The sequence below is a fragment of the Tiliqua scincoides genome, chromosome 2, assembly GCF_035046505.1.
Source record: "Tiliqua scincoides isolate rTilSci1 chromosome 2, rTilSci1.hap2, whole genome shotgun sequence".
In the NCBI taxonomy this organism is placed as follows: Eukaryota; Metazoa; Chordata; class Lepidosauria; order Squamata; family Scincidae; genus Tiliqua; species Tiliqua scincoides.
Genome location: NC_089822.1, coordinates 220,038,627 through 220,064,179, shown reverse-complemented (window position 1 = coordinate 220,064,179; position 25,553 = coordinate 220,038,627). Strand labels below are relative to the sequence as shown.

At 42.5% G+C, this 25,553-nt stretch overlaps 1 protein-coding gene and 1 long non-coding RNA gene across 3 annotated transcripts in view; one reads left to right on the top strand and one right to left on the bottom strand.

The window, feature by feature from the left end:
* LOC136642183 (uncharacterized) overlaps positions 1-4,462 on the bottom strand; it is a 62,232-nt gene extending 57,770 nt beyond the window's left edge. For both annotated transcript variants that reach the window (XR_010793972.1, XR_010793973.1), the window contains exon 1: positions 4,410-4,462. This is a non-coding gene — a long non-coding RNA (uncharacterized lncRNA). The remainder of the gene's footprint in view (positions 1-4,409) is intronic.
* DNAH12 (dynein axonemal heavy chain 12) overlaps positions 1-25,553 on the top strand; it is a 122,565-nt gene that overhangs the window by 81,643 nt on the left and 15,369 nt on the right. Inside the window, exons 47-63 of the mRNA XM_066618473.1 lie at positions 1,518-1,680; positions 2,240-2,320; positions 4,105-4,281; positions 5,999-6,130; positions 9,770-9,859; positions 10,680-10,820; positions 11,227-11,468; positions 11,990-12,137; positions 13,515-13,660; positions 14,986-15,200; positions 17,681-17,873; positions 18,168-18,360; positions 20,315-20,487; positions 21,134-21,274; positions 22,785-22,943; positions 23,245-23,389; positions 25,362-25,512. Coding sequence (XP_066474570.1) covers positions 1,518-1,680; positions 2,240-2,320; positions 4,105-4,281; positions 5,999-6,130; positions 9,770-9,859; positions 10,680-10,820; positions 11,227-11,468; positions 11,990-12,137; positions 13,515-13,660; positions 14,986-15,200; positions 17,681-17,873; positions 18,168-18,360; positions 20,315-20,487; positions 21,134-21,274; positions 22,785-22,943; positions 23,245-23,389; positions 25,362-25,512 — 2,690 coding nt within the window. The remainder of the gene's footprint in view (positions 1-1,517; positions 1,681-2,239; positions 2,321-4,104; positions 4,282-5,998; positions 6,131-9,769; positions 9,860-10,679; positions 10,821-11,226; positions 11,469-11,989; positions 12,138-13,514; positions 13,661-14,985; positions 15,201-17,680; positions 17,874-18,167; positions 18,361-20,314; positions 20,488-21,133; positions 21,275-22,784; positions 22,944-23,244; positions 23,390-25,361; positions 25,513-25,553) is intronic.

Sequence of the window (25,553 nt, the reverse complement as noted above, 5' to 3'; positions counted from 1 at the left end):
GATCTCACTTGTCATTTAAAAACATGTAAACACAACTATATGGTACCTCTATATTTTCCCCTGCAGTGCAGTTAGCTTAACGTGCAACTGAAATTGGGAAAATGGCACAGAGGTACGGGTTAAACCAGTGCTTACCAAACGTTTTAGTACTGGTACCTACTTTTAAAAATAACAGACCCACTAGACAACCTGCTAGACAAAAAAGAAATCTAGAAAGAAGTGATATTTTATTTATTAATAATAATTAATACAGTTTTATTTAATAATAATTGAGGCCCTGTGCTCCTGAGGCTGCTACAGACCTTACAGATAGTATATGTGTGTAGAGATTTGCCAGACTCTTCCTAGAAATGAAGTTCAAGGGTTGTTACCCAAAACTTTTATAGTCATTCCAGGGTTCTAGGGTACCCAGAAGGCTAAGCCAGAGAGCAAGATGTGCAGTTAGGAACTTCCAGACCAGACAAAAGGCTGAAACTGGGCTCACACATGATCTATGGCATAGGAAAGTGTAACGTTTTAATTTGGGGGTATGAAGATTACCTCAACCACAGGTTAGCATTCCAGCTAACAATTTTCTTTTGCAAACTGGGCAAGGGTGCTTGAAAAGTTGTGTGTGTGTGTGTTTAATATTTCAAAAACTTTTTGCAGCCCACCAAACATTGGCTCATGACCTGCTGGTGGGTCCTGACCCATGGTTTGGGAACCACTAAGGGCACAATCCTAACCAGGTCTACTCAGAAGTAAGTCCTATTTTATTCAGTGGGTCTTAGTCTCAGGGAAGTGTGGTTAGAATTGCAGCCTAAGTTACTTACAGCACATTTGCTTCTCCTTGGGAGGAGGCCAGGCTGGCACTCAATGGTGCGCTGGCCTGTGGAGGCTGACACAAGCCTCCGTGCCAGCTTCCTCGGCCTGGCTGTGCCTCAGGAGATGGCACAAGTCTGAGGTGACCCATTGGGGCAAAGGCTCCTTATCTGGAGATGAGGGAAGAAGTTTCCCCTTGCTTCTGGCTGAGCTGCCTTGGGCCCCTGTCCTGCACTGGATACAGCGCAAGCCTCTTGGCTTGCCTGTTCCAGCGCAAGGTAGGATTGCACCCTTAAATGAATTGCAGATCAGGCTAATAGCTAGTGAGCACGCTTGTTATTAGAATGATTTCTGATGGTTAGTGAACGTATCTCCCAAAGAGATTTTGTTGTGTAAAAACTATATGACCACTGTGCAAAGTCTCCTTCAGAAACAAAAGAGTGATATCTACCCCACAAATAATGAATAGCAGGCATGATCTGAAGTGAAGCTGGAGTCCTACAAATTAAAGGGGAGAAAAGACATCTGGACAGTGCCTACTAAATGGGTTACAACTGCACATTTGTTGCTCTAAACACTGTCTAGAAAAGCCTTTAGCAGCATAAGCAACCTGTGGTATTAAAGGAATATTCTGCTAAAATATGAGTTATATTTTAATTAAACAACTAGGACATTCTTTTTGAGTTATAATTGAAGACTATTTTCTCATATCACAGATTTTTGCAACAGTTGGGACGGCATAATTATGTTACTCCTACTTCTTACCTTGAACTTATTGCTTCTTTCCAACAACTTTTGACTCAGAAGCGAGATGCTGTGATGAAGGCAAAAAAAAGATATACTAATGGCTTGGACAAACTAGCTTTTGCTGAGTCTCAGGTAAGTTAGATTTAAAAGTTCAACTGTTGCCATAGTTTGAGGGCTGCTAACTAGCTTTCTCTAGTCCTTCAAAATGCAATAACTTACTGTCTTCCCCCTTTTATTTTAATTCTGTGTTCTGTAGTCTTCATTTTAATTCTTAAACTACATGTTGCTATCACTAATGTTGACAGGATGGTGTAGTGATTTGGGAGTTGGACTTAGACCTGGAAGTTTGAGGTTCTATTCCCCACTCAGCCATGAAGTTACCTGGGTGACCTTGGGCCAATCACTGCCTCTCAGTGCCACCTACCTCACAAGGCTGTAGGACAGAGGGAGGGAAGGAACTATGTACACCACACCGAGCTCCATGGAGGAAGTGTGGAATAAAAATGTGAAAAATAAATTATGTTGTAAGGTTCTCTCAGGCACTGTAACAAATTAAAATCCACTTGCAAATTTACAAAAAAATTGATTTACTGGTAGATTTAAGTGTTTTAATTTTCAAATTGCTGTATTTTAAATAGCTTTCAAATTGTTGGTTATTAAATAGCTTGTGTACAACTACTGTTGGTTTTAGGTTGGTGAGATGAAGCAAGAACTAGTTGATCTGCAGCCTAAATTGGAACAGGCTAAAGTGGACAATGCAACTATGATGAAGGTAGAGTTCCTGATCCTAACTGTATGTATAGTTGCTGCAGTGCACTACATGGGTTAAAGAAAAATAAAAACGATATTTTTCAATGGAACTGAAGTAAGTTATATTGAAATTCAGTAAAAAGTTAATGGAGAAAGTAAAATCTGTTCAGGTCAGTAGCTAAACAATGTTAATTAAAAGTGATGATTCATTTCTCCCTACCCCAAATTTAAATTGTCACAATTTTTTTCATGAAAAATGCTTCCTTGTCTTTTATAAGAATTTCTGTGTTTAATCTATGACAGATCTTTTTCTACAAAAAAAAAATAACTTTCCAGTTCACATTCCATTTTAGAAACTGGTGGTGAGTGTGTTTGCACAGCTATTTATTGGTACCATTACCACGTACTGTTAAATTCATCTCCTTGTACCAATACAATGAGTAATTCAAGGAACTTTCCCTCACCAAGTCTTGACTGTGTTACAGACTGAACAAAAACAAAAAATCCATTGGAGGGGATCAAAGCCAACACCCACAGTGGTTGTGTGATTGAGTGGCAGATGGGGAACAATTTTATCTGGATGCTGACTGTGTACCGTGCACCTTTGTGTCCCAGTTGGGCATGTGTGTGAGTTATCAGATGAGAGCCTTGTCTTTGATGTCAGCACTCTTTCCAATCATCCCTGCCCTTGGCTGTGTTCTACTCCTTGCACCTACAATCCAGTTACTATAGTGTCTTTACAACTGCTGTATAACCTTGGCGTTATCGCCTTCTTTCTACTTCTCACTACGGCTTCAGTGCATAGCACCACCTGTTATATCTACTGCCATTGCATGCTTTTCGCAGCTGTGTGTGTACACAGGTAAAGAAGAAACAACATAGGCTAGAATTTAAATGAGCCACAATTTTATTGATTATAAGAAAATCTGCAGCAAGAGTGCTGATTAGGCAACAGTTCACCAAATTGTGGATATTGAACTTTATGGATATTGAACAGTGGTGAAATGCCATCTTCCAAGACACCACCTGCTTCTGGCATAAAATCATTTATTAGCATGTCAATTCATCTTTTCAAAAATAACTGCATTTTCTTAATGAATGCAGGAATGAATAAATGCTGCAACTATTGTATTTGTATTGGCAACCTTCAGTCTCGAAAGACTATGGTATCGCGCTCTGAAAGGTGGTTCTGGCACAGCATCTAGTGTGGCTGAAAAGGCCAATCCGGGAGTGACAATCCCTTCCACACCGGGAGCAAGTGCAGTCTGTCCCTGGTCTGTCTCCCTGGCTATGGGCCTTCCTTCTTTGCCTCTTAGCCTCAGACTGTTGGCAAAGTGTCTCTTCAAACTGGGAAAGGCCATGCTGCACAGCCTGCCTCCAAGCGGGCCGCTCAGAGGCCAGGGTTTCCCACTTGTTGAGGTCCATCCCTAAGGCCTTCAGATCCCTCTTGCAGATGTCCTTGTATCGCAGCTGTGGTCTACCTGTAGGGCGCTTTCCTTGCACGAGTTCTCCATAGAGGAGATCCTTTGGGATCCGGCCATCATCCATTCTCACGACATGACCAAGCCAACGCAGGCGTCTCTGTTTCAGCAGTGAATACATGCTAGGGATTCCAGCACGTTCCAGGACTGTGTTGTTTGGAACTTTGTCCTGCCAGGTGATGCCGAGGATGCGTCGGAGGCAGCGCATGTGGAAAGCGCTCAGTTTCCTCTCCTGTTGTGGGCGAAGAGTGGATGGACTCTGCAACTATTGTATGCATCATGTATTGTATGTCATCATTTCAGGTTCCTTTATTTTTTTTTTTAGATCATTGAAAAAGAGTCCGCAGAAGTTGAAGCAAAAAGTAAAACTGTAAAAGTGGATGAAGGGATTGCAACTGAAAAAGCAGCTGAAGCCCAGGCACTGAAGAATGAATGTGAGAGTGACCTTGCAGAGGCCATTCCGGCCTTAGAAGCAGCACTGTCAGCCCTTGACACCCTGAAGGCAAGTTAAATGAATGTTCAGGTATAAACTAATTATACACACATTTTTTCACAAGCTGTTTTATCTCATTGCAATGAGAAGTGCCCTTTAAATTAATAGAAAAGCATCTCTTTTAAAAACAGTCTCACCATTTAATGCAGGAGAGCAGCAGGCAGGCAGGCAGGCAGGCAGGCAGGCAGTCCGTGTGTGTGTGTGTGTGTGTGTGTGTGTGTGTCTCTCTCTCTCTCTCTCTCTCTCTCTCTCTCTCTCTTCCCCTTCAGGGTCTTAGAACAGTTGTTTCAGTTTTCAAAAGGGATGTTTTCCCTTTAATTTAAAGGGCCCTTCTAAGTAAATGGATTTCATTTAATGCAATTTTTGGCATCCACGGGGGTTCTGGAAACAGAAACCCCATGGATGCCCGGACGCAGCCTATAATAAGTGTGTGTAGAAGCAAGCTAAGAGTGGCCTGAAATAGAAGGGAACTAAATATCGTTTTGTTAGTGCACAGATAGATTGATGGAGCTGACAAGGAAGATGCTGAAGAAGAGAATGGAAATAGAAACATTGTACTGAGAAAGTGTATCAAAAGCAAATAATTGTTCTAAAAATTATTCTGATGACTAAAAAATACAATGGGAATACAGTATTACTATATTTTAGCCCCAATTCTATGCCAACCAGGCACCAGCGCACCTTGTGTCGTGGCAGTGGAGGCTGCTTTACAGCAGTCACAAAGCAGCATCTTTTGACATGCATTGCCGGGCTGCTGGCGGGGAGGCCAGAGTGGCCTCCTGCGAGTCGACAGATGGCCAAAGACCTGCCAGAGCAGTTATGGCTGAGCAGCAGGTAGAACAGGGTGGGGAGAGGGCAGAGGGTGGGCAGAACGGGAGGAGAGTGGCTCAGGCCTGGGAAGGATGGGTTTGGGAGTGATGGCACACACTGAATCCTGACCCTCTTTCTGGGCCTGATCCACCTTCATAAACCAACACATGCCAGCAATCAAGCTGGCACAGCTCTGAGTGGACCATAGTGGCTGCTGGGGCTTACCCTGGAGCAAGATAACAAATGTGCCCTTACCATGAGGAGATCTCCAGCAGCCAAAACTCCTCTGTGGGATGCAGTGGAAACTGCACTGATGCCACTGCATTGCTGCAAGGGGATTTAGTTAGGATTGTGCTGTTTATCTTAACTCTTTTTTAAAGGGGGATATAGTTAACTAGATCTCTTGTATTCCACCCTTTTCTTCTTCACTCCAGCAGCATTCTTCTCTCTCTTCAGTCTCTCTTTAGCAAGTCTGAGTGGAGAAAACTATGTGTGAGTTTCATTTTTTTTAATCCTGAGGAAATCTGATTTAACACTTTCTTTGCTTCTTGCATTTTCAAAGGGAATGTTTCCATATGATTCCTCTTAACATATCAGCAACTGTGAAGTGTTTTAGCCCTTTGTCTGCTCATGCTTCCTTATTTGAACCTAAAGTAATTAATTGGACCATGCATTTTAATAGGTTCCAGCTTCATGTTCTAACCTAATTCTTAATGTTTAGACAACTCTAACCAAACATTTATCAAAGTATTAGCTTAAAAATAGCATTAATACTAGCTATGGTTTAGTTGCACAATGTTCCTGTGCACTTCCCCCTTATGATATGAATACTGGACTGATTGTTTTAATATATGAGTGCTTTAGTATATTTTCAGGAAATACATGCTGTATCATAAATCAAACTATTTTATTTCAGCCTGCAGATATCACAATTGTGAAATCAATGAAGAATCCACCTTCTGGTGTTAAACTTGTTATGGCTGCTATCTGCGTCATGAAGGATATAAAACCTGAAAAAGTTGCAGATCCTTCAGGGATTGGAGGCAAGGTAAAAAAAGTTAATGGTAAAGCTATGCATTTCTAACTGGAAAGGCTTTTTAATATAGAAAACTTATCTTGAGGACTTAAAAAAAATTTTTTCCCCAACATGATAGAAATATATACAGTTCCCCATGAAATTAACATGAACTTCATTAATAATAAGAACATAAGAACAGCCCCAGTGGATCAGGCCATAGGCCGATCTAGTTCAGCTTCCTGTATCTCACAGCGGCCCACCAAATGCCCCAGGGAGCACACCTGATAACAAGAGACCTCATTCTGGTGCCCTCCCTTGCATCTGGCATTCTGACATAGCCCATTTCTAAAATCAGGAGGTTGTACATGCACATCATGGCTTGTAACCTGTAATGGATTTTTCCTCCAGAAACTTGTCCAATCCCCTTTTAAAGGCGTCCAAGCCAGACGCCATCACCACATCCTGTGGCAAGGAGTTCCACAGACCAACCACATGCTGAGTAAAGAAATATTTTCTTTTGTCTGTCCTAACCCTCCCAACACTCAATTTTAGTGGATGTCCCCTGGTTCTGGTGTTATGTGAGAGTGTAAAGAGCATCTCCCTATCCACTCTGTCCATCCCCTGCATAATTTTGTATGTCTCAATCATGTCTCCCCTCAGGCGTCTCTTTTCTAGGCTGAAGAGGCCCAAACGCCGTAGCCTTTCCTCATAAGGAAGGTGCCCCAGCCCCGTAATCATCTTAGTCGCTCTCTTTTGCACCTTTTCCATTTCCACTATGTCCTTTTTGAGATGTGGTGACCAGAACTAGACACAATACTCCAGGTGTGGCCTAACCATAGATTTGTACAGCGGCATTATAATGTGTGAAGCTGCAGAAAGACTGTGGATTGGATTGCTGATGGGATATAAAAATAAATTATAATAAGTTCAGGTTTCTGTGAGGATTCTATAGAGAACTTTGAAATTGTGTTTTGCAGAAGTTCTTAATTTTCATCAAGGAAATAAGCTGATTGTACCCTTGACAGCTGCAGTAAATGTAGAAATATTTGTCCACTTTGTTTTCCCTTGGCTGTCTGGTACCTTGGGGAAGTCCAGATCACCTTCATGGTTGAGTCCTTCCTTAAACTGATGCTGCATCTCAATTTTACGCATAAATCCAGTGGTTCTCAAACTCTCAGGGAGCTCTGCTCTGCCTCTGCAAAACCAGAAGTGGAGTGCAATTGCTGCCCTTTCACTTTTAGCAGGCTGGGGAGCCCTGCAGATAGTTGTGCAGGGCTCTCCACATCCCCGGGAGGCTGCTGCAGGGACTGGTGAGTACATTCCAGTCCCTGCAGCCCCCTTAGCAATGCAATCCTGGGGATTGCTCACAGCCTCCCCCCTGCCCTCACCTCTTAATGGAGCAGGGGCCAGGGCCCTCAGGCTGGGGTGTCGCAGCACCCCAGTTTGAAAAGCCCTGCATAAACCTAACTTCATCTGATGGTAATGACTGTTCCTGGCGTGACAACCTAAGTTGGTTTAGTAGTAATGCAAGTGCACTATAAGTCATTGGGCACTAGCAGATACTGCATACAGGTTGAGTCTCATTATTTGCAAGGATTCTGTTCCAAGAACCCACGTTGATGGCAAAAAACGCACTATAGCAAATCAATTTAAAAACCAAAGTCTCTTTGCTCTGGTGATTTAAAAACAAGCTTGCTGACCTTTTGAAATGCACACAGAGGCCACCAGTCTCTCTCCAGAGAGACTGGCTTCACTAGGCTTCACTAGGCGGCAGCAATCCCTCCCTTCAGCAGGAGCCCCAGCAAGGGGGAAAGAATGCAGAAGGTGATAATCGCTGCCTTTTAGCCTTACTTCATGTACTCAGGGGGAAGGGACTAGTGAAGCCTGCAGAGAGAATGATTGATGGATTGTCAGCTGACTGCCCTCTCTGGCATTATTAAATGACTGTTTTCCTTTAATTTAAAGGGCCCTTCTTATCAACTTTGAGATAGAAAAATCTGTGGGTACTTAGGTTATACCTGTAATCACTTGCACGACTGTCTCTCTGCAACAGTAAAAAACAGTTTTTTAAACTGTGATTTTAAAGGGGTGCATTTTTCCTCTTCTCCAGAAATCAGCGCATTCCTTCTCATTTGCAGGGGCCATTCGTGTTGAGTCAAATCTGTGTATAACAAGGCTGGACCAGTATATGTGGTCCACAATTCCATGTCCAGTTAATGGGCTTGCGGTACTTGCTTATTATGTCCTGATATTATGGATAGATTTCAGCTCGTTCAGGTTGAGGATGTGGACATGTTGCTTGGAGGGTTTGGGCTGATCAGTTGTTCTCTTGATCCTTGCCTTCCCTAGCTGCTTTCTAACAGGTTGAAGAGGGCTTGGCCATTTGGGTAGCAAATACAGTGATTGCTTCTTTGGAAGAGGACAAAATGCCAGCAACTTTAAAATGAACAATTGCAAATCACTGATTAAGAAACCCTCCTTAGACTCAGCCATCCTAGAAAATTATTGCTCCCTAATTTTCTGTTTTAGGAGAAGGTTTCAAGAGGGATGTGGTGACCCCACTCAAGGCTTGCCTGGAAAATAGTGGTTATCTTGACTCTTATCCATATGCGTTCTGAACTGATTTTGTAACAGTTGCCGTCTCTCTGAGTTGTACTGGGAGATGACCTAGACCAGGAGCTAGACAGAGGGAATGCATTCCTATTGTTTCTGCTAGGCCTTTTAGTGGCTCAGTAGTGTCACTAGGCAGGAGTGGCAGGTGTGGACTACACTAGGTATCAGCATGGAGAGATGACACCACTAGTGACCAAAATAGCTAAAATCATGGTTTGTAGGAATAATATCATCACGTTATATACCATTCAATGCATAATTTACAGCAGAATGAAATAAAAAAAACCAGAGTGAAATATCTCCATTCTATCAAAAGTTATGGCCGAAAAACAAAAACCCAACTGTCTTATGTAACAAAAAAGTACATTTCCTTAATTCAAAATGGACCAATGAGACTGAGTGTTCAAACGGTCAATGTGATGTTAATATTGACACAGCATGGAACTAATAAGGTGTTAGTAATGGTTGTATACCATTCGATGTATAATTTACAGCAGAATGCAATGAAAAAACCACTTTGAAATATCTGTGTTCTATCAAAAAGTATAGCCAGAAAACCAGTGGGGCGGAGCAATGGTACATCACCACACCCATCACCTGGGGCATTGCCCCACCTACTGCATGGGAGGAGGTCCATCATGGGAGTGACACACTGACCTCCTGGTGTCACAAACCCTAGTGATGCCACTGCAGTGGCTTTTGATAAATTGGTCATGGTTTCCTATTGGGTCATCTTGCTGTGACAGTAGTGAAGGCATCATGTCGTAGTGGTGCCATTTCAAACTGTAGGATACACCCCCGGAGATGGAACTGGGACATGGCCATTCAACCTTTTGGCCCAGATCAGAACACTGAGGATGGGTTAGGTATCGCGTCTGTAGTGTAGGGAAAGTTATAATTATTTTGTACTCTACATGTTTTCATCTGCTGACTTCTGTCATCTTTAATAAGTGTGTATAAATATATGTTAATTAGAAAACCTAATTAACCTAAAACCTAAATTTTCTGTTCTAAAATTTAATGTTTTAAGTAGTGTTTTTATAATGTTCTTCATAGATTTTAGACTACTGGGGGCCTAGCAAAAAGCTTTTGGGTGACATGAATTTCCTAAAAGATCTAAGAGAGTATGACAAGGACAACATTCCAGTAAGTTTTTGTTCATTTTTCCAATAATAAATGTAAAGTGATAAAATTACAGGTAGCGATACTGAATTTGTATTCCATTTAACCTTAAAAAGCTAGTAGCTTTTAGATGAGAGAGCCATACATGTGGTTCCCAGAAAGTAGTGTCGCATTATTGTAGCTATAGGCAACTATAGGCAACTATCTACATTTTCGTGGCTGTCTGGAGGAAAGTTTAGCTTGCTTTAAACAACAAGGAAGTGGCTTTTCTAGAAAGGGACAGAATGCAGTAGCCATGGGATCACTATGGTTAAAAAAGGATTGACTTGCTCAAGTTGGAGCTATGCATTACAAGGGCAACATGATGCTTGAAAACATATGTTAACATATGAAAACAATGCTAATTCGAGAGCAGAGGGGACATTTGAAGGGGATAATCTACAACCTGGTTAACTCTAGGGATAACCCTAACCTGCCAGTTTTTCTCTTCAGCTGCTCCCTGATATTTTTCTTCCGCTGGTCTCTGAAACTGAAAGTATGCTTGCCTAGAGTAAAAATAGGCTCGAGAGCTTTTGTAGAGATGAAACAGGCACAGGGTGTGGTTAAGCAGACTTCCCTCCTACCTACCAGCTCTCTCTATCAAATACTTTCTCAATTTCCCATTTGCAAAAAATCATTCTAAGATAGCCTATGAGTAATGGTGGGGGGGCGGGAAAGAATTGCATGCTAATGAGAACAGCTCCTGAAGTACAGTAATATTATGAGGATTATTCATAGTAGTCAAAAAAACTGAATTCAATGTGTAAGCACAATTTTCAAATGTATGTAATGATTTTTCATACAGGTATCTGTGATGCAGAAGATTCGTGCTGAATACCTGACTAATCCTGAGTTTGATCCACCTAAAGTGGCTAAAGCATCCTCGGCAGCAGAAGGTTTATGTAGATGGATTATGGCAATGGAAGTGTATGATAGAGTAGCAAAGGTGGGATTGTTGACCTTCTTTTGGTGCTATGTGAAAGTATTCAGACAGACAGACAGACAGACAGACAGACAGACAGACAGACAGACAGACAGACAGACAGACAGTCAGTAGCAAAGGTGGGATTGTTGACCATCTTTTGGTGCTATGTGAAAAACAGTATTAAGAATCTGGTCCAGCATCCAGCTCTCTTTGTAAAACACACAAGTAGGACATAAAGCCATGAGATGGAACCGTGGGGAATGGAATGGTGGGGATGGAACCCTATATGCCAAAGCCCAGGATGCCGAACAGGAGTTCCCCAGAAACACTTTCTGGAACCTGTTGAATAGGAGGTACAGAGATGTTTTATGTTTAGGTATCTACTTATTTCATTTCATGTATTTGTTCTTTAAATGTAATTGATTAGGTGGTTGCTCCAAAGAAAGCTCGGTTAGCAGAGGCACAGCAGTCTTTAGCGCAGACTATGGCATTACTAAATCAGAAGAGAGCTGAACTTCAAGCAGTTGAAGATCGTTTGGAAGCATTGCAACAAACCTTTCTTGAGAAAACTGAAGAAAAAGCTCGCTTAGAATTTCAAGTGGATTTATGTGCTAAAAAGCTAGAAAGGGCAGAAAAGCTGATTGGAGGACTTGGTGGAGAAAAATCAAGGTCAGAGAAAGATAACTTTGTCCTCATTTGAGCAAGCACTACTAAACAGAAGAGGGCACAGGTTTTTTTTAACATTGCCACACAAAAATCTAAAATCCTTTCAGTAAAATGCACAAACGTCTTAAAATGGAAAGTTAAGGTTGCATGAGATAAAAATGTGCCAACACAATATTTTAACTGTGAAATTACATATGACTATGATTTTCTTATAAGACACAACTACCATCTTAAATTCTGACTTATTAACTCCCATAAAACAAGGAGCAAGAATCAATTTTGATGAAGTATTCTATAAGTAATAGTCCTGTCCTAATTTGTTTGTTGCATTTATATACCACCTTTCCGCCATTACCAAGGCACCCAAGATGGTTTGCAGTATTACAAAATAAAAATGCTTCAGAACATAAAAAGCAGAATTATCTGAGGCAAAGCATAAAACTTTTACCAGGACCTGATGATGAGAACTCCCTGGCCTGGCCTTCTCTCAGAGTACTGTAATTTAACTCTGTGCTTTCCTCTAGATGGTCTCATGCTGCAGATGATCTTCAAAACACTTATGATAACTTGACAGGAGATGTTCTGGTATCAGCAGGAGTGATAGCTTATCTGGGTGCTTTCACTGCTGGCTATCGACAAGAGTGTACTAAGGACTGGAGCAAATTGTGTAAGGTAGTATAAATTGAAGCAATTATTTTTTGTCTTCAGAGATGCAAAGTACAGTACTCTGCTACTATTCTCCCTGTCAAAAGATACATTTCAAAACATATGCAGCAAAATATTTTGTTGATTATGGTTCTGGATGTTATTATTATATATTACTGAGCTAATACATTTTAATACTCTTTAAGAATGTACAATGTATAGTAGACACTAAGTATCTAGGACCTACTTTGGATACCAAAATCTGTGGAAGCTGGAATCCGTGGCGGGGGGGCGGGCGGTGTAGTTTCGCAATTACTCACATTGGGTCCATGGGTTACCCCACCTCCTCAAAACACCTCTGTGACATGGCCAGAAGCCACTTCTGGTTTTGACCGGTAATTTCCATTCATGTCCGGGAGGTGTTCTGAGGCATGAGGAGGCTCACAACCCACTCCACAGATCTTCTCCAGCCTCAGAACATTGACCGGAAATCATGTCCACGAACTGGAAGTAGCTTTCAGTCATTTCAGGGAGGTATTCTGAGGCAGGGGAAGGCCTATGGAGTGGGCCAAGGGCCTCCCTGCACATCAGAACCCCTCCCAGACACAACTGGAAGTGGCTTCTGGTTGTGTCCCAGATGCATCTCTGAGGCTAAGGTTCAGCTTCAGTAGATGGTGGAATCTGCAGGAACCAAATTCACTGATACAGAGGACCCACTGTAATGGAAAACAAAATCTGAGCTTCTGCCTCTCACTTCTTCCTCTGGTTTAGATGCCAGTAAATCAGTAGAAGTGCAAGGGTAGTACACCTTTGCACAGAATGTGAAAGGTTTCTCAGCAGCATACAAGTCTGCATGTATAGATCTCTTTTCAGTTCCTGGAAACATACTCGGAACACATTTGCATGTGCATCTTCTCAAATTGTATTATGGCATTTCAGGTGTTGATTTGGCTATAACTTAATCAGAAATAAACCAATCCCAGCACACAAAGTAGCATAGAAAGAGAATCTGATAACTGGCTTATGTGAATTGTGAGAGATCTTTCTGTTATTTATTTTATTTTTCACATTTTTATGCTGCCCTTTCTCCAAGGAGCTCAGGGTGGTGTATGTAGTTGCTCCCCTCCTCTTTTCCTCACAACCCTGTGAGGTAGGTGAGGCTGGAAGATAGTGACTGGCCCAAGGTGACCCAGGAAGCTTCATGGCCAAGTGGGAATTTTAACCTGGATCTTCCAGGTCTACATCCAGCTCCTGGATCACTACACTATCCTGGCGCATTGCGCATTGGATCCTTTCCTTCCCTACCATTGCCTGTTCTATGGTTCACCACAAGCTATTTTTTTTTAAAGAATTAACTCATATTTGCTGTTGAGAAACACAACAAAACATGGTCTTTTGTTACAGATTAAAAATATTCCTTGTTCTGAGAATTTCTCTCTGAATAAGACGCTTGGTGATCCAATAAAAATCAGAGCCTGGAATATAGCAGGGCTTCCAACAGACCTCTTTTCTATAGACAATGGTGTGATTGTGGACAACGCTAGACGCTGGTAGGTAATCAAAACCTAATATTTTGCAAAAATAAGCTTTCTGTACCAATAGCTCTGACTGATAGTGTTTATACTTCTGGTCATTTCTATTCTTTGGTATTTTTAAGATGAGAGTGTCAAAATTGTCCTTAAAATTACTTAAGCTTTATTTTAAATGCTTCTTTCTTTCTTAGTTAGAGGAAGAGGGCATTCCTCATCAGTAGGAAGGAGCACTCCTCCATTAGTAAGAAGGGGCACTCCTGTTCATGTCCTTCAGCAGATATGGCAACTGAAGGCACAGGTCATCTTAATAGCACCTTGGTTGCCAAGGAGGCCTTGGTTCCTGGAACACCTCAGAAATTAAAGTATATGCACTCATCCCCGCCTCCCCCCCCCCCAAATAAAGAGAGAAAAACAACAGTTCAAATAGTGTAGGTGATTCTGCCCACCATTCGACTTCTGAAATGAAAGGATGAAATTGCCATTTCCTCAGTCATCTCAGTTCCTACACATCTCTCATACTGTGATTTTAGTTCTTAAAGAGATGGTACATGGTTGGCTCTACTACAGTATTTACGGAATACTGAATACTACAGTGAATTTGGCTTTGAGTGCCAATCTTTAAACCTAACCCTTGTGTAAGATGCAGGCTAACTTACTCATGGTCAGGAGGGCAGGTCTTCAGAACACAGATGCGTATTTGTTTACCACTATACACTACCTCCCTGACCACATGTTGGTACACAGTGTTTTAGAACATCTGCACATAACTCGATATGCATGATAAACTTACTTTCTTACCAAGAAAGTCTTTTTATTTCTAGTGATGTAATGAGCTTATGTAAATTAAGGATGACCTCTAGAATTCATCCAGTGCTTCAGTTTATCAAATGAATCTCATTAGCAAAGTTGTCATGTCTGGTGAAACAATGTGAATTTGCAAATTCATTGTGAGAAAAGAAATAGGTGAAAACTGGTTTCTGTATGCATTCCACGTACAAAATATAGCGGTGCCTCGGAACCTAAATCTTGGCCTTGGTAGGCTTGACATTTAAGATGGCTATTTTTACACCTACATTGGCTGCAGTATTGATAGGAAGTATATTTATAGAACAGGTATATTTCAGGAGTTGTCATAATCTAGTGTTTTTGTTTATTTACAGTAGCAGTTCAGATTGTGAATCTGGAGAAATGTGATTTATATATTTGACCCGTGGATTCTGTTATAACATTCTGTTTGACTTCCATTGGCAAAACTGTTATGGATTTTAAAAGACAGGTTGCAACAGTAAATGATAGATTGTTAAGTGTTCATCCTTTAAAACAATCCTGGTATTATGTTGTAGGCCATTAATGATTGACCCCCAGGGTCAAGCAAATAAATGGATAAAAAATTGTGAAAAAGAGAACAGATTGAGTGTTATAAAGTTCACAGACACAGACTACATGAGAACTCTAGAAAATTGCATTCAGTTTGGAACTCCACTTCTGCTAGAAAATGTTGGAGAAGACATAGATCCTTCACTGGAACCTCTGCTGCTTAAACAAACTTTTAAACAAGGTACAATAAAGTTATAAGTTCTAAGCTATGCACTTTGGTACTTCTTGAATGGTTTATCTTATACTTTTCTTTTATTCCATAAATACTGCTGCCTAGCATCAAAGGAAGGTAATGTGAAAATGCTTGTTTTGTTCCATAAAATCATGTATATGCAGTGCCATACTATGATAGGTTTCAATGCAAAAAGCTATATATATTCAGGTGGCCCTCCACATCCACATACGTGTTCAGTACCTGCAGATTTGAATACCCATGGGTTCTGGCTAGCCCTCTGAACCCTCCAGTTGGGTCCAGAGGCCCTTCCAAGTGCTTCTGAGGGCTGAAACCCACAACTTCTAAAAGTTACAACTTCCGGAACGGAATCCCTGTGGATAATAAGGACTGCTCTGTATATGCTGTATATGTATATGCGGCAAACCATGGTCCGGGGGCCAGATCCGGCATCTGCGTAGATCCATCCACCTGAAGAGCAGACCTTTTGGTTCCATGCTGCTGCCATTCAATGTCCTCCCTGTTTGAGGACAGAGACGCTTGGGTAGTCATGTCTGCCCAGATGTCCTTTCACATGGCATTCTGGGACTCCAGGCAGACCACATGACTGCCCAGAGCATCCCTGTCCTCTGAACAGGGAAGACATCACATGACAGCCACGCAGAATGCCCAGATGCAATCTGGACGGGGAGTGCATTCCAAGCACACTAAGCTCAGCAGTTTGAGCAGTGCTGGACTAGCAAGAACCAAAGCAAAATGAAAGCAAGCCTCTCTTTTTAGCTACTGATGTAATTCATCCAAAATCAGTCAAAAATTTTCAGGGCTGTCTCCTCCTCCCACTCATAGGCATGATTTCCATTGAAATTTTATACATGCTAAGTAGTTGTTAATCAAGACTGGCTGAAGATCTTCTACTCTAAAAGAACCGCCCACTTCATCACTGACGATGATATCAGCATAGTTTCAAACATCAGTTCTAAATCTTATACTAGGATTGAAATGGGATGAAACTGCAGTGGGAAATTTGGAGGCTTGAGTACTTTACCTTCACTGCAGTTCCAATCCTGATAGCAGACCAATTGAAGATTCCCCCCTCCCCTTCAAAAATAGTGCACCGGGGGCACAATTGAATTTGCACTGGGGCAAAATGGTACTGCCTACTGTCCTGTGGTTTTGGAATGCTATTTACAAAATCATCCAAAGCCAGGGCCACATTACACATTCTGCATAATGTTTACTTACAGCCCAATCCTGAGCTCCCTGGAGCTGCGGGACCTGGTGGCTCCACAAAGGGCTCCCACTGGATCCAGAGCCTCCCACACAAGGGATGTTCATCCCCTTCCCCAGAGTAAGGGAAGCAGTCCCGCAATGGGAGTACTCACTTTAGCAGCAACTGTTTGGTCGCCACTAAAGTGAAGGCACTCCTGTAGGGCAAGCAGCCCTGCCCAAGTGCCATGGATCCTGCGGAGCTTGGCTCCATGGACCTGCCTCTCCTCCGCCTCTGGGAACGCCTCCCCACGCCCTCAACCACACCTCCCCACACCCTCGACCACACTCCCCCCTCCCTGGAATGCCTCCCCCGCACCTCCGACCATGCCCCCATTTCCCGTTCTGCTGCCTGGCGGTCACAGAGACCGCCAAGCCACAAAACGCGGGCGCCCGCTGCACGCTGGCTCAGCACTGGCTGGAGCTGAGCCAGCTCCGGCAGGAGCCCGGCAGTAATCCCCACAAACGTACCTTACAGCATGTTTGTGACTGTAGTCTGCGCCGTGGAGGCGCAGCGCGGACCACAGGATTGGGCTCTCAGGCCCTTAGTGTTGTAGCAATGAGAGAGAAGAATTTTAAGAGGAAAAAACCTTCAGGAGCTTGCCACAGGTTCTTGCAGAAGTCCCCACCCAAATAGTTTGTCTTGAATCTTCAAGTGTAGGACACCATTGAAATAGCTGAGAGAAAAAGAAGGGAGCATATTATGAATACTATACCACCAGAAGATATACCAGTTGTTTTTAGATTACCTGCAAGCAATAGAGAAACACTTGCTTCCTCCTCCTTGTTGCTGCTGGACAGGGTCCAGGTTGGCCATGTGAACAGCAGAGCATTTTTCATGATGGAAGAGAGTAGGCATATATTTGGCACCTAAACTCAGATCTCTGAGTCCTGATCACAGGAAAACTCAATTCACCCAACCACTGGCACTTGACATGTAATTATATTAAGAAATCTTATAAAAAGAAAATTGTCTTGTTTAGTCCCCTTTGAATGAAAATAAGCCCAACTCTTTCATTCTTTGAATGAAAATAAGCCCAAGCTCTTTTAAAACGTTTTAGGATGCTTCACTATGAACTCCTTAGTATGCCTTTTACATAGCATGTCTGTCATGTACTTAAATATTGTTGCTGCCAGATTTTAATGTTTGCTGGCTCTTGATGCAAAACTATTTGCTTGTGCACACAGGAAAAATAAATACATATTTGTGTTTTCAACTCTAGGGGGCATGGATTGCATTCGACTTGGTGAAACAATTATTGAATTTTCCTTTGATTTCAAATTTTATATTACCACCAAACTAAGAAATCCACATTATCTGCCTGAACTTGCAACAAAGGTGTCTTTACTCAACTTCATGATTACTCCAGAAGGTCTTGAAGACCAACTTCTAGGTATTGTTGTTGCAAAAGAGAGGTAAGAATTCATGCTCTGCAAGGAAGTTTGAGAAACAAATGAAATTCAGTTTATTCCCAAAATGCATCGGTCTAACAACTGAAAACCATTTTTGTGCCTCTCTAATGATGTATACAATTTTCATTGATTCGCATTCTAAACTTGAAGGGTTAATGAAGAAAGAAGTGTGTTTTCTTTGCAGACAGTCAGTGAATCACACAGTTAAAATTATTACAATAATTTAGTATAGCACAATAACATATTCTACTTTAAGTAATGTAGTAGTAGTTATTAATATTGTATATATGTTTTTAGACCGGAATTAGAAGAAGAAAGAAACCTTCTTATCCTTCAATCAGCTGCCAATAAGAAACACCTAAAAGATATAGAAAATAAAATTTTAGAAACATTACAGTCTTCTGAAGGGAATATTTTAGAAGATGAAAGTGCAATTACAATCTTGGATTCTGCCAAAGTAATGTCAAATGAAATTACCAAGAAACAACAGGTAAGCAATTTCAGAATTTGTAAGCAATAGTAGTATAAAATGGCTGGCACGCTGATTCTGAAGGTAGACACTGCCACAGTGTATAGACTAAGTGGTATCCTGTGCAAGACAAGGATGGAAGTGTCTACAATGGCTTGACTCGAGTTGAGTCAGCAGTCTTCAACCCCTGTGACTCAAGACAAAAACAAGTCCTAATGGGCGGACTTCCAAGTTGCCCAGAGCATTTTCACGACTCAAAAAAACTTTAGAAATGAGCCTTGCCCTTTAAAAAGCTAACCACAGCTCTGCGGAAAAGAAACGGAACTGCAGCAGGGTACGTGTGCGGCTGCATGTGTGTCAGAGTTCTCCTTTAATACTCCCCTGATGTCCCCATCCCATCTGTAAACAAGGCCGGTCAGGGATAGGATGGACTGTGTGAGAGTGGGGCAGAAGCAGCAAGAGGGATGAAGGTCACATACAGCAGATAGGAGATTTACCAGTATGACCCAGTCCTTTGCAGCTCTACCCAGAAGTAGTCCCATTTGCACCTTTCATTCAATGAGGCTTCCTCCTCCCAAGGAACAGTGGAGCCCAGAGGAGCCATGCGGTTGGAAAGCATGATTACTATGAACCCCCCCTTCCCCACCTCCTTTATTCCCCTCCCTGGGCTTCTCCATCCAATTCTAAGGCAAGAACCCTCTTTGGCTTCTCCTTCTGTCCTACCTCACCTAAAAAGAAAAATCAGACCACCCATCATTCATCTAATGATCATTGGTTCCTTCAGATATGGTCAAGAGAGCCTGCTCCCACCTCCCCCACTCCTGCTGGATGCAAAAGCAAAACATTAATCATTTCCTGCCTCCTGGCTGGAACTTCCCTTTCTGGCGGAGAAAGGGGGGAGGTTTATAAAGTTCACGCTTTCCAATCGCATGGCTCCTGTGAGCTTTGTTGGTACTTGGGAGGAGGAAGCCCCATTGAATGACCAGCGGCAAAGGGACTACTTCTGAGGACAGCTGCAAAAGATTGTGTCATCCTGGTAAACCTTGCAGATATTGCGCATAATCTTCCTCCATCTTGCCACTTCTGAACTTGCTCTCACAGAATCCGTCCCACCCCTTCTTGCCTTGTTTACAGATGGGATGGGACAGCATGGGAGTGTTTAAAGAGAACTCCAACACATACACACCCCGGCACTAGCTCTGTTTCTTTTCCTATGCCTGACACGTGTATCAAAAAGACTTGTGACTCAAGTCTTTTCAAGTCGTGAAACCCCTTCGGGTGACCCAGAAAGTGCCCCTGTTATGACTCGTTTTCGAATTGAGTCACGGGGAGGCAGAGACTTGTGACCTGACTCAAGTCAAGCCACATGTGACTTGCTCGTGTGAGTCAGCAAAAAACGTGTTTTTGCAACTTGGACTCCAATCAGCTGACTTGAGTTCCCATCCTTGCCACAGGGTACTTCAGGCAAATGTGTTGTCCTCTACTGAATGTTGTTTGAAATCCTCTTCTGCATGAGTGAACAGATGATTTCAAAGTAAACAATTGATTTTAAGATTTGTTCGATGCCACAGCATGAAGTTGACTTTGAATGGTCTTTCCCACTGTAGCAGCATTCATCTAAGCTGTGTTGGCAAAATGTCCACCAATAGCAACCCCTTCCTGGCTTCAATTTGTCTTCCTCCTCTCCCCGGTCTCCTCCTTATTCTGCTCACCCCCTGTGCTGACTTACTGGTGTTGGAAGTTGTGGGCTGGCCACTGGCCTGCTGCCACTGACACTGACACTGGTGGCCCAGCCATGCTGAATGGCATGTCATTGTTTGAGACAACTGTAAAGACATTGCCCTGCCTAGCTAACTTGAAAGTTCTGGCAGCATGAGGCCCTCATAGGATTGGGCTGTTAGTGCACCAGTTTATTACTGTTAATAATGGAAGAACACCTTTCATTACTCTATGTTAAAGAAAGCATTTTCTTTAGATTGCAGAAAAAACTGAAATTAAAATTGCACAATCTCGAGAAGGTTACAGACCCATTGCAAAGCATTCATCGGTGTTGTTCTTTAGTATTGCTGACCTGGCTAATATTGATCCTATGTACCAGTATTCTCTCAGTTGGTTTGTGAACCTTTACATCAACTCTATTCATGACAGGTGAGCAATTTTTGAGTCCCATGTCTCCAAATTCTGTTGTGTTTTAGAGCAGGGGTCTCCAAACTTTTCAGCCAGAGGGCCCCATTAAATAACTGACATGGTGCTGAGGGCTGGAAAAAAAATTTAAATATAAAATTTAAATAAATAAATTAGAAATGGAATTTAGATGAGTGAATAAATGAATGAATGGGCTCATTCATTCAACCTCTCTGGCCCTCAGATCACCCTCCAGACACAGAGCACAGTTCTGGTCATGTTCAGTTGAGTGGGCCAGAGGCTTTCAGGGGACAAGAGGTTGGCCGTGGGCCAGAAAGACGCTTGCTGCTGGCCGCATCTGGCCCCCAGGTCGGGGTTTGGAGACCCCTGTTTTAGAGTATTGAGGCCACTTTGTATGTTCTTGAACGTACAGTTCTTATTTCTGAAAATAATTGCTTACATGATTTTTAGCTTACAAACATTTTCTGCTGCAAATATAAGTACAGTATGTTTGATATCCAGATGAGTTCTATTTGGTAATCAAGCAACTAGAGCAAGTTTTCATGTTACATTTTGTTCTTTGTATATTCAGAGACTTCATCAATATTTTCTGATTAAATAGATCAACATTTTCTGGCTAAAACTATATATATATTCTTTTCTTTTACAGCAACAAGTCCAAAATTTTGGAAAAACGGCTACGATATCTCAATGACCATTTCACATACAATTTGTATTGCAATGTCTGCCGTTCCCTGTTTGAGAAGGATAAGCTGTTGTTTTCATTTTTACTGTGCTGTAATCTCCTGATGTAAGAGGCTGCTTCCTTAGTCCTTTCCTTAACTAAAAAAAAAAAATTAATGTTGAAGTATCTTATAAATTAGGAAAGCAGCAGCTTTCTTCTAGTTCTCCCAGAGCCCCATCATCTTGGATTGCACTAGATGGTTTCGCCCATCTTCCTGGCTTTCCTGGACATCACCATCTTGTATTGACTGAGATCTTACACAATTCTCATGAGATTTTGCGAAAATTGCACAAGATTTTGTGCGATCCAAGATGGCAGCTCCCAGGAGAGCTGAAAGACAAGGCCAGGGCACTGTGACTCCAGTAAGTTTGTGAACATCTGTTATATATCCTAACATATACTACCTATATTTGATAACTATATACAGTTGCATGTCAATTAACGATGGGAATGCATCGTTAAGAAAACCCGTTGTTAAGTGTACAAATACCTTACCCTTGTGCTGGTGGTACTTGTTAGGAGGCCTCTGCTGAACCATGCACCCACTCCATCAGCCTCTGCAGGCCTCAGAATGGCCCTCAGAAGCCTCCATAAGCTGTTTCCAGTTTTTGGAAGCAAACCAAAAGTGGCTTCTGAAAACCAGAAGTAGCTTCCTGAGGTTCGAGGCCCACAGACAGAGTATGTTTGTGGCCTCTGGGACCTCATAATGAGCACCACCAGCACTACCAAACCAAAGGTAAGGAGCTTAGCACTGTTCTGCCAGACCAATGACAGACTGTCATATATCAGCCCATTGTTGAGCGGAACATTGCTAAGCAATGCTCGCTGTATACTATACACGTACTAACCTTAGTATTTTATACCCCCCTTCCTCCAAGGAGCTCAGGGTGGTGTCCATGGTGTCTTCCCTCCTTTTGTCCTCACAACAATGCTGTGAGGTAGGTGAGGCTGAAAGATAGTGACTGGCCCAGGGTCACTCCAGAAGCTTCATGGCTAAGCAGGGATTTGAACCTGGTTCTTCCAGGTTTAAGTCCAACTCCCAAACTACTACATCATAGGAATTCATATTAGCTGCTGCACTAAACAGGATGTAAATGGAACATCAGTAAGTGATTTTTTTGAGGTTATCACTTAAGAAATTGCTTCTTTACCTAGTTAACAGGGTACAGCCCAATCCTATGTCTACTCAGCCCAATACTGAGTGTCTACTCAGAAGTAAGTCCCATTAGAGTCAATGGGGCTTAATAATAATAATAAATAATAATAATAATAATTTATATACTGCTTTTTAACAAAAAGTTCCCAAAGCGGTTTACAGAAAACAAAATCAAATAACTAATGGCTCCCTGTTCCAAAAGGGCTCACAATCTAAAAATATGCAAAAGAACACCAGCAGACAGCCACTAGAAAAGACACTGCTGGAGGGAGGTGGGCCAGTTACTCTCCCCCTGCTGAATAAAAGAGGAGCACCCACTTGAAAAAGTGCCTCTTACTAGTTAGCAGGGGTGTTTTGAGGTTATGTTACCTTATTGGTCTTCAAACTAAAATAATATGTGGTCTTTGCTTTTTAATGTAGGGCTAAGAAAGAAATAGACCATCAAGAATTTATGTTCTTATTAACTGGAGGAGTTGGCCTCAAGAGCAAATATAAGAATCCAGATCCATCTTGGATACAAGATAAAACATGGGATGAAATATGTCGTGCAAGTGATATGCATGCTTTTAATGGACTAAGGTAAACAGAAAATATTTTGTGATGTTACTACTATTTGGGGGGGGGGGCAGATTGCTTTTTTATATGTATAAACTGCTATTGCAGTGGTTCCCCAACATTTCAACCCACAGCTCCCTTGACATACTGGCCATTGGCTGCAGCTCCCCAGTACAGGAATAACAACTCTCTGACCTTTCTACTCTCCCAGGCACTGCTATCTTGGATCACACAAAATCTTGCATGATTTTCGTGAAATCTCATAGTAGTTTTATACTATGCGTGGAAAGCTGAACTCTTAAACTTTCAGTTTACATTTTTCTAGGAATCATTTTGCTACAAAACCCAGTGACTGGCTTGCAATCTACGACAGTAAAGAACCCCAGACTCATCCCTTACCAAACCCATGGAATATAAACTTGAATGAAATACAGAAGATGATCATCCTTCGGTGCCTGAGACCTGACAAGGTAAAAAGAGGTGTCCTGCAATCATCACTGCTACTTTTCTCTGACTGAGAGCCCAATCCTGTGTTCGGCGGCACAGCTCCGTGCCGCTGGCCACAGTCGCAAACATGCCATAAGGCATGTTTGTGGGGCTCACCGCCAGGTTTCTGCCGGTGCTACCCCAGCGCTGGGCGGTGGTCCAAGTTCCGCGGCTCAGCGGTCTCCTGGACTGCTGGGCTGCAGAACGGGAGGCGGGCATGGACGGGAGCATGGGGGAGGCGGGGGGAGGCCAGCGGGGGCAGGGAGGAGACGTGCCAAGGGGTGGGTGGGAGGCGTGCTGGGGGGAGGGCAGGAGGAGGATCCACGGAGCTGTGCTCCGCAGGATCCAGGGCACTCATGGAGGGCTGCATACCCTACACAAGCGCCTTTACTCGTGAATAAAGTGAGTAGCCCCATTGTGGGGCTGCTTCCCTTACTTGGGGGAATGGGACAAAAGTCCCCTTCTCCCGAGGAGCCTCCCACAGTAGCGCGGGAGGTGCAGGATTCGGTGGCAGCCCTTTTTAGAGCCGCCGAGCCTGGGCACTCCAGGCAGCTCAGGATTGGGCTGTAAGGGCGCAATCCTGCACTTTCCAGCACTGACATAAGGGCAATGCAGCTCTGAGGTAAGGGAACAAACATTCCCTTACTTTGAGGAGGCCTCCATGAGTGACCCAGCTGCAGGATCCGGCACATGTCCCATTGGCACTGCTATGCCAGTGCTGGAAAGCACTGACATAAGGGGTTAGGATTGCACCCTAAGTTCTTAGATTCACGTTATTGACCTCATGAACACCTGGCTGCGATCTTGTAGGGGAAAAAACACCGGTGGGGGTTGTTGCTTTGGCAAAACAATGAATGAGGCGATGGTTAATTACATGCGCGTCACATCTCTGCTGCAAATTTCTCTTTGCCAAGGATGCTTTGGAGTAGAAATCACAGTCATATGTGTTGGAGGAAATTAAAAATAGTTTCCTCTTTGGGGGGGGGAGCAGAGTAGCTTAAGCAGAAGACACCCCTTTGGGTACCACCCCAGGGAACCTCCCTCACCCGGCTGACTGCTAATCAATAAAAAAGACAAAGAGGCAATGGCTTGTCAAAGTTGCAAAAAAGTTATTTACTTACAGTTCCATTGAGCGTATATTTACAGCATCTGATTAGGATCAGAGGTAGCAAGGCCCTGGAGCTGCCTCACCCTGCATGCCTTGTGCTCAAGATGGCCCGAGCATCAGAGCCCTGGTGTGTGCATCTTAACAGGCTCGTGGTCAGAGGACAAGTGCTCAGAGGAGAAGGGAAGGATAAAGGGTTAGGGCCACACCCCTCAAGGATCACAGAGAAAACAGGTGGAAAGGTCAGAGTCACTGGGTCATAGCTTGACCCCTTCTGGACAGCAGAAGGAGTTGCACCAACTCCAACAATATGAATACTGTTACATGTAGTCAGTTGGCCTTGGGGGCAGTTAGGAGTTGTGGCAGCAGTGTATGCCACCAAATAAACTAGTAATCGTGCTGAATTGTAAGTCTGGATTTACAGAGAAAGATATCAAAATGCAAATCAAGCTAAAAGTTTTCTCACAACGTAACATTATCTTACATTGACAAGTAAGTGAACTACAATTGACACATGTACCTGATAACGTTTGATATGGTGCAGAAAGAAATAATTTCTCTTTGATTTTTTTTTTAATATGGCTGTCCACTTAAAATGAATGTATTTTTCAGTGGAAATACAGAACCAATGAACAGTTGAAAACAAGATTCTGAAATGTGTAAAAAGGAATGCTGTTATAAAAATGGTTTATGGAGAATTGCAACTGTTGATTTATGGATTTAATTTCTTTTAAGAACCTGAATATTTTCTAGTTGAGTGGTCTGGAATACATGAAATGAGCTAAACACTAATGTATTTTGCAACAAAATCCTATTTTAGGCTTATGGTGTTTGCTTTTTTGAAAAAACAGATTACACCAGCTATAACCACCTTTGTGACTGACAAACTTGGGAAGAAATTTGTTGAACCACCACCATTTGATCTAACAAAAAGCTACTTGGATTCAAATGCCACCATCCCACTAATCTTTGTGCTGTCTCCTGGAGCAGATCCCATGGCCAGTAAGTTAACAAATGTTAGGGTTCTTTTCGCTCCTTTAGAA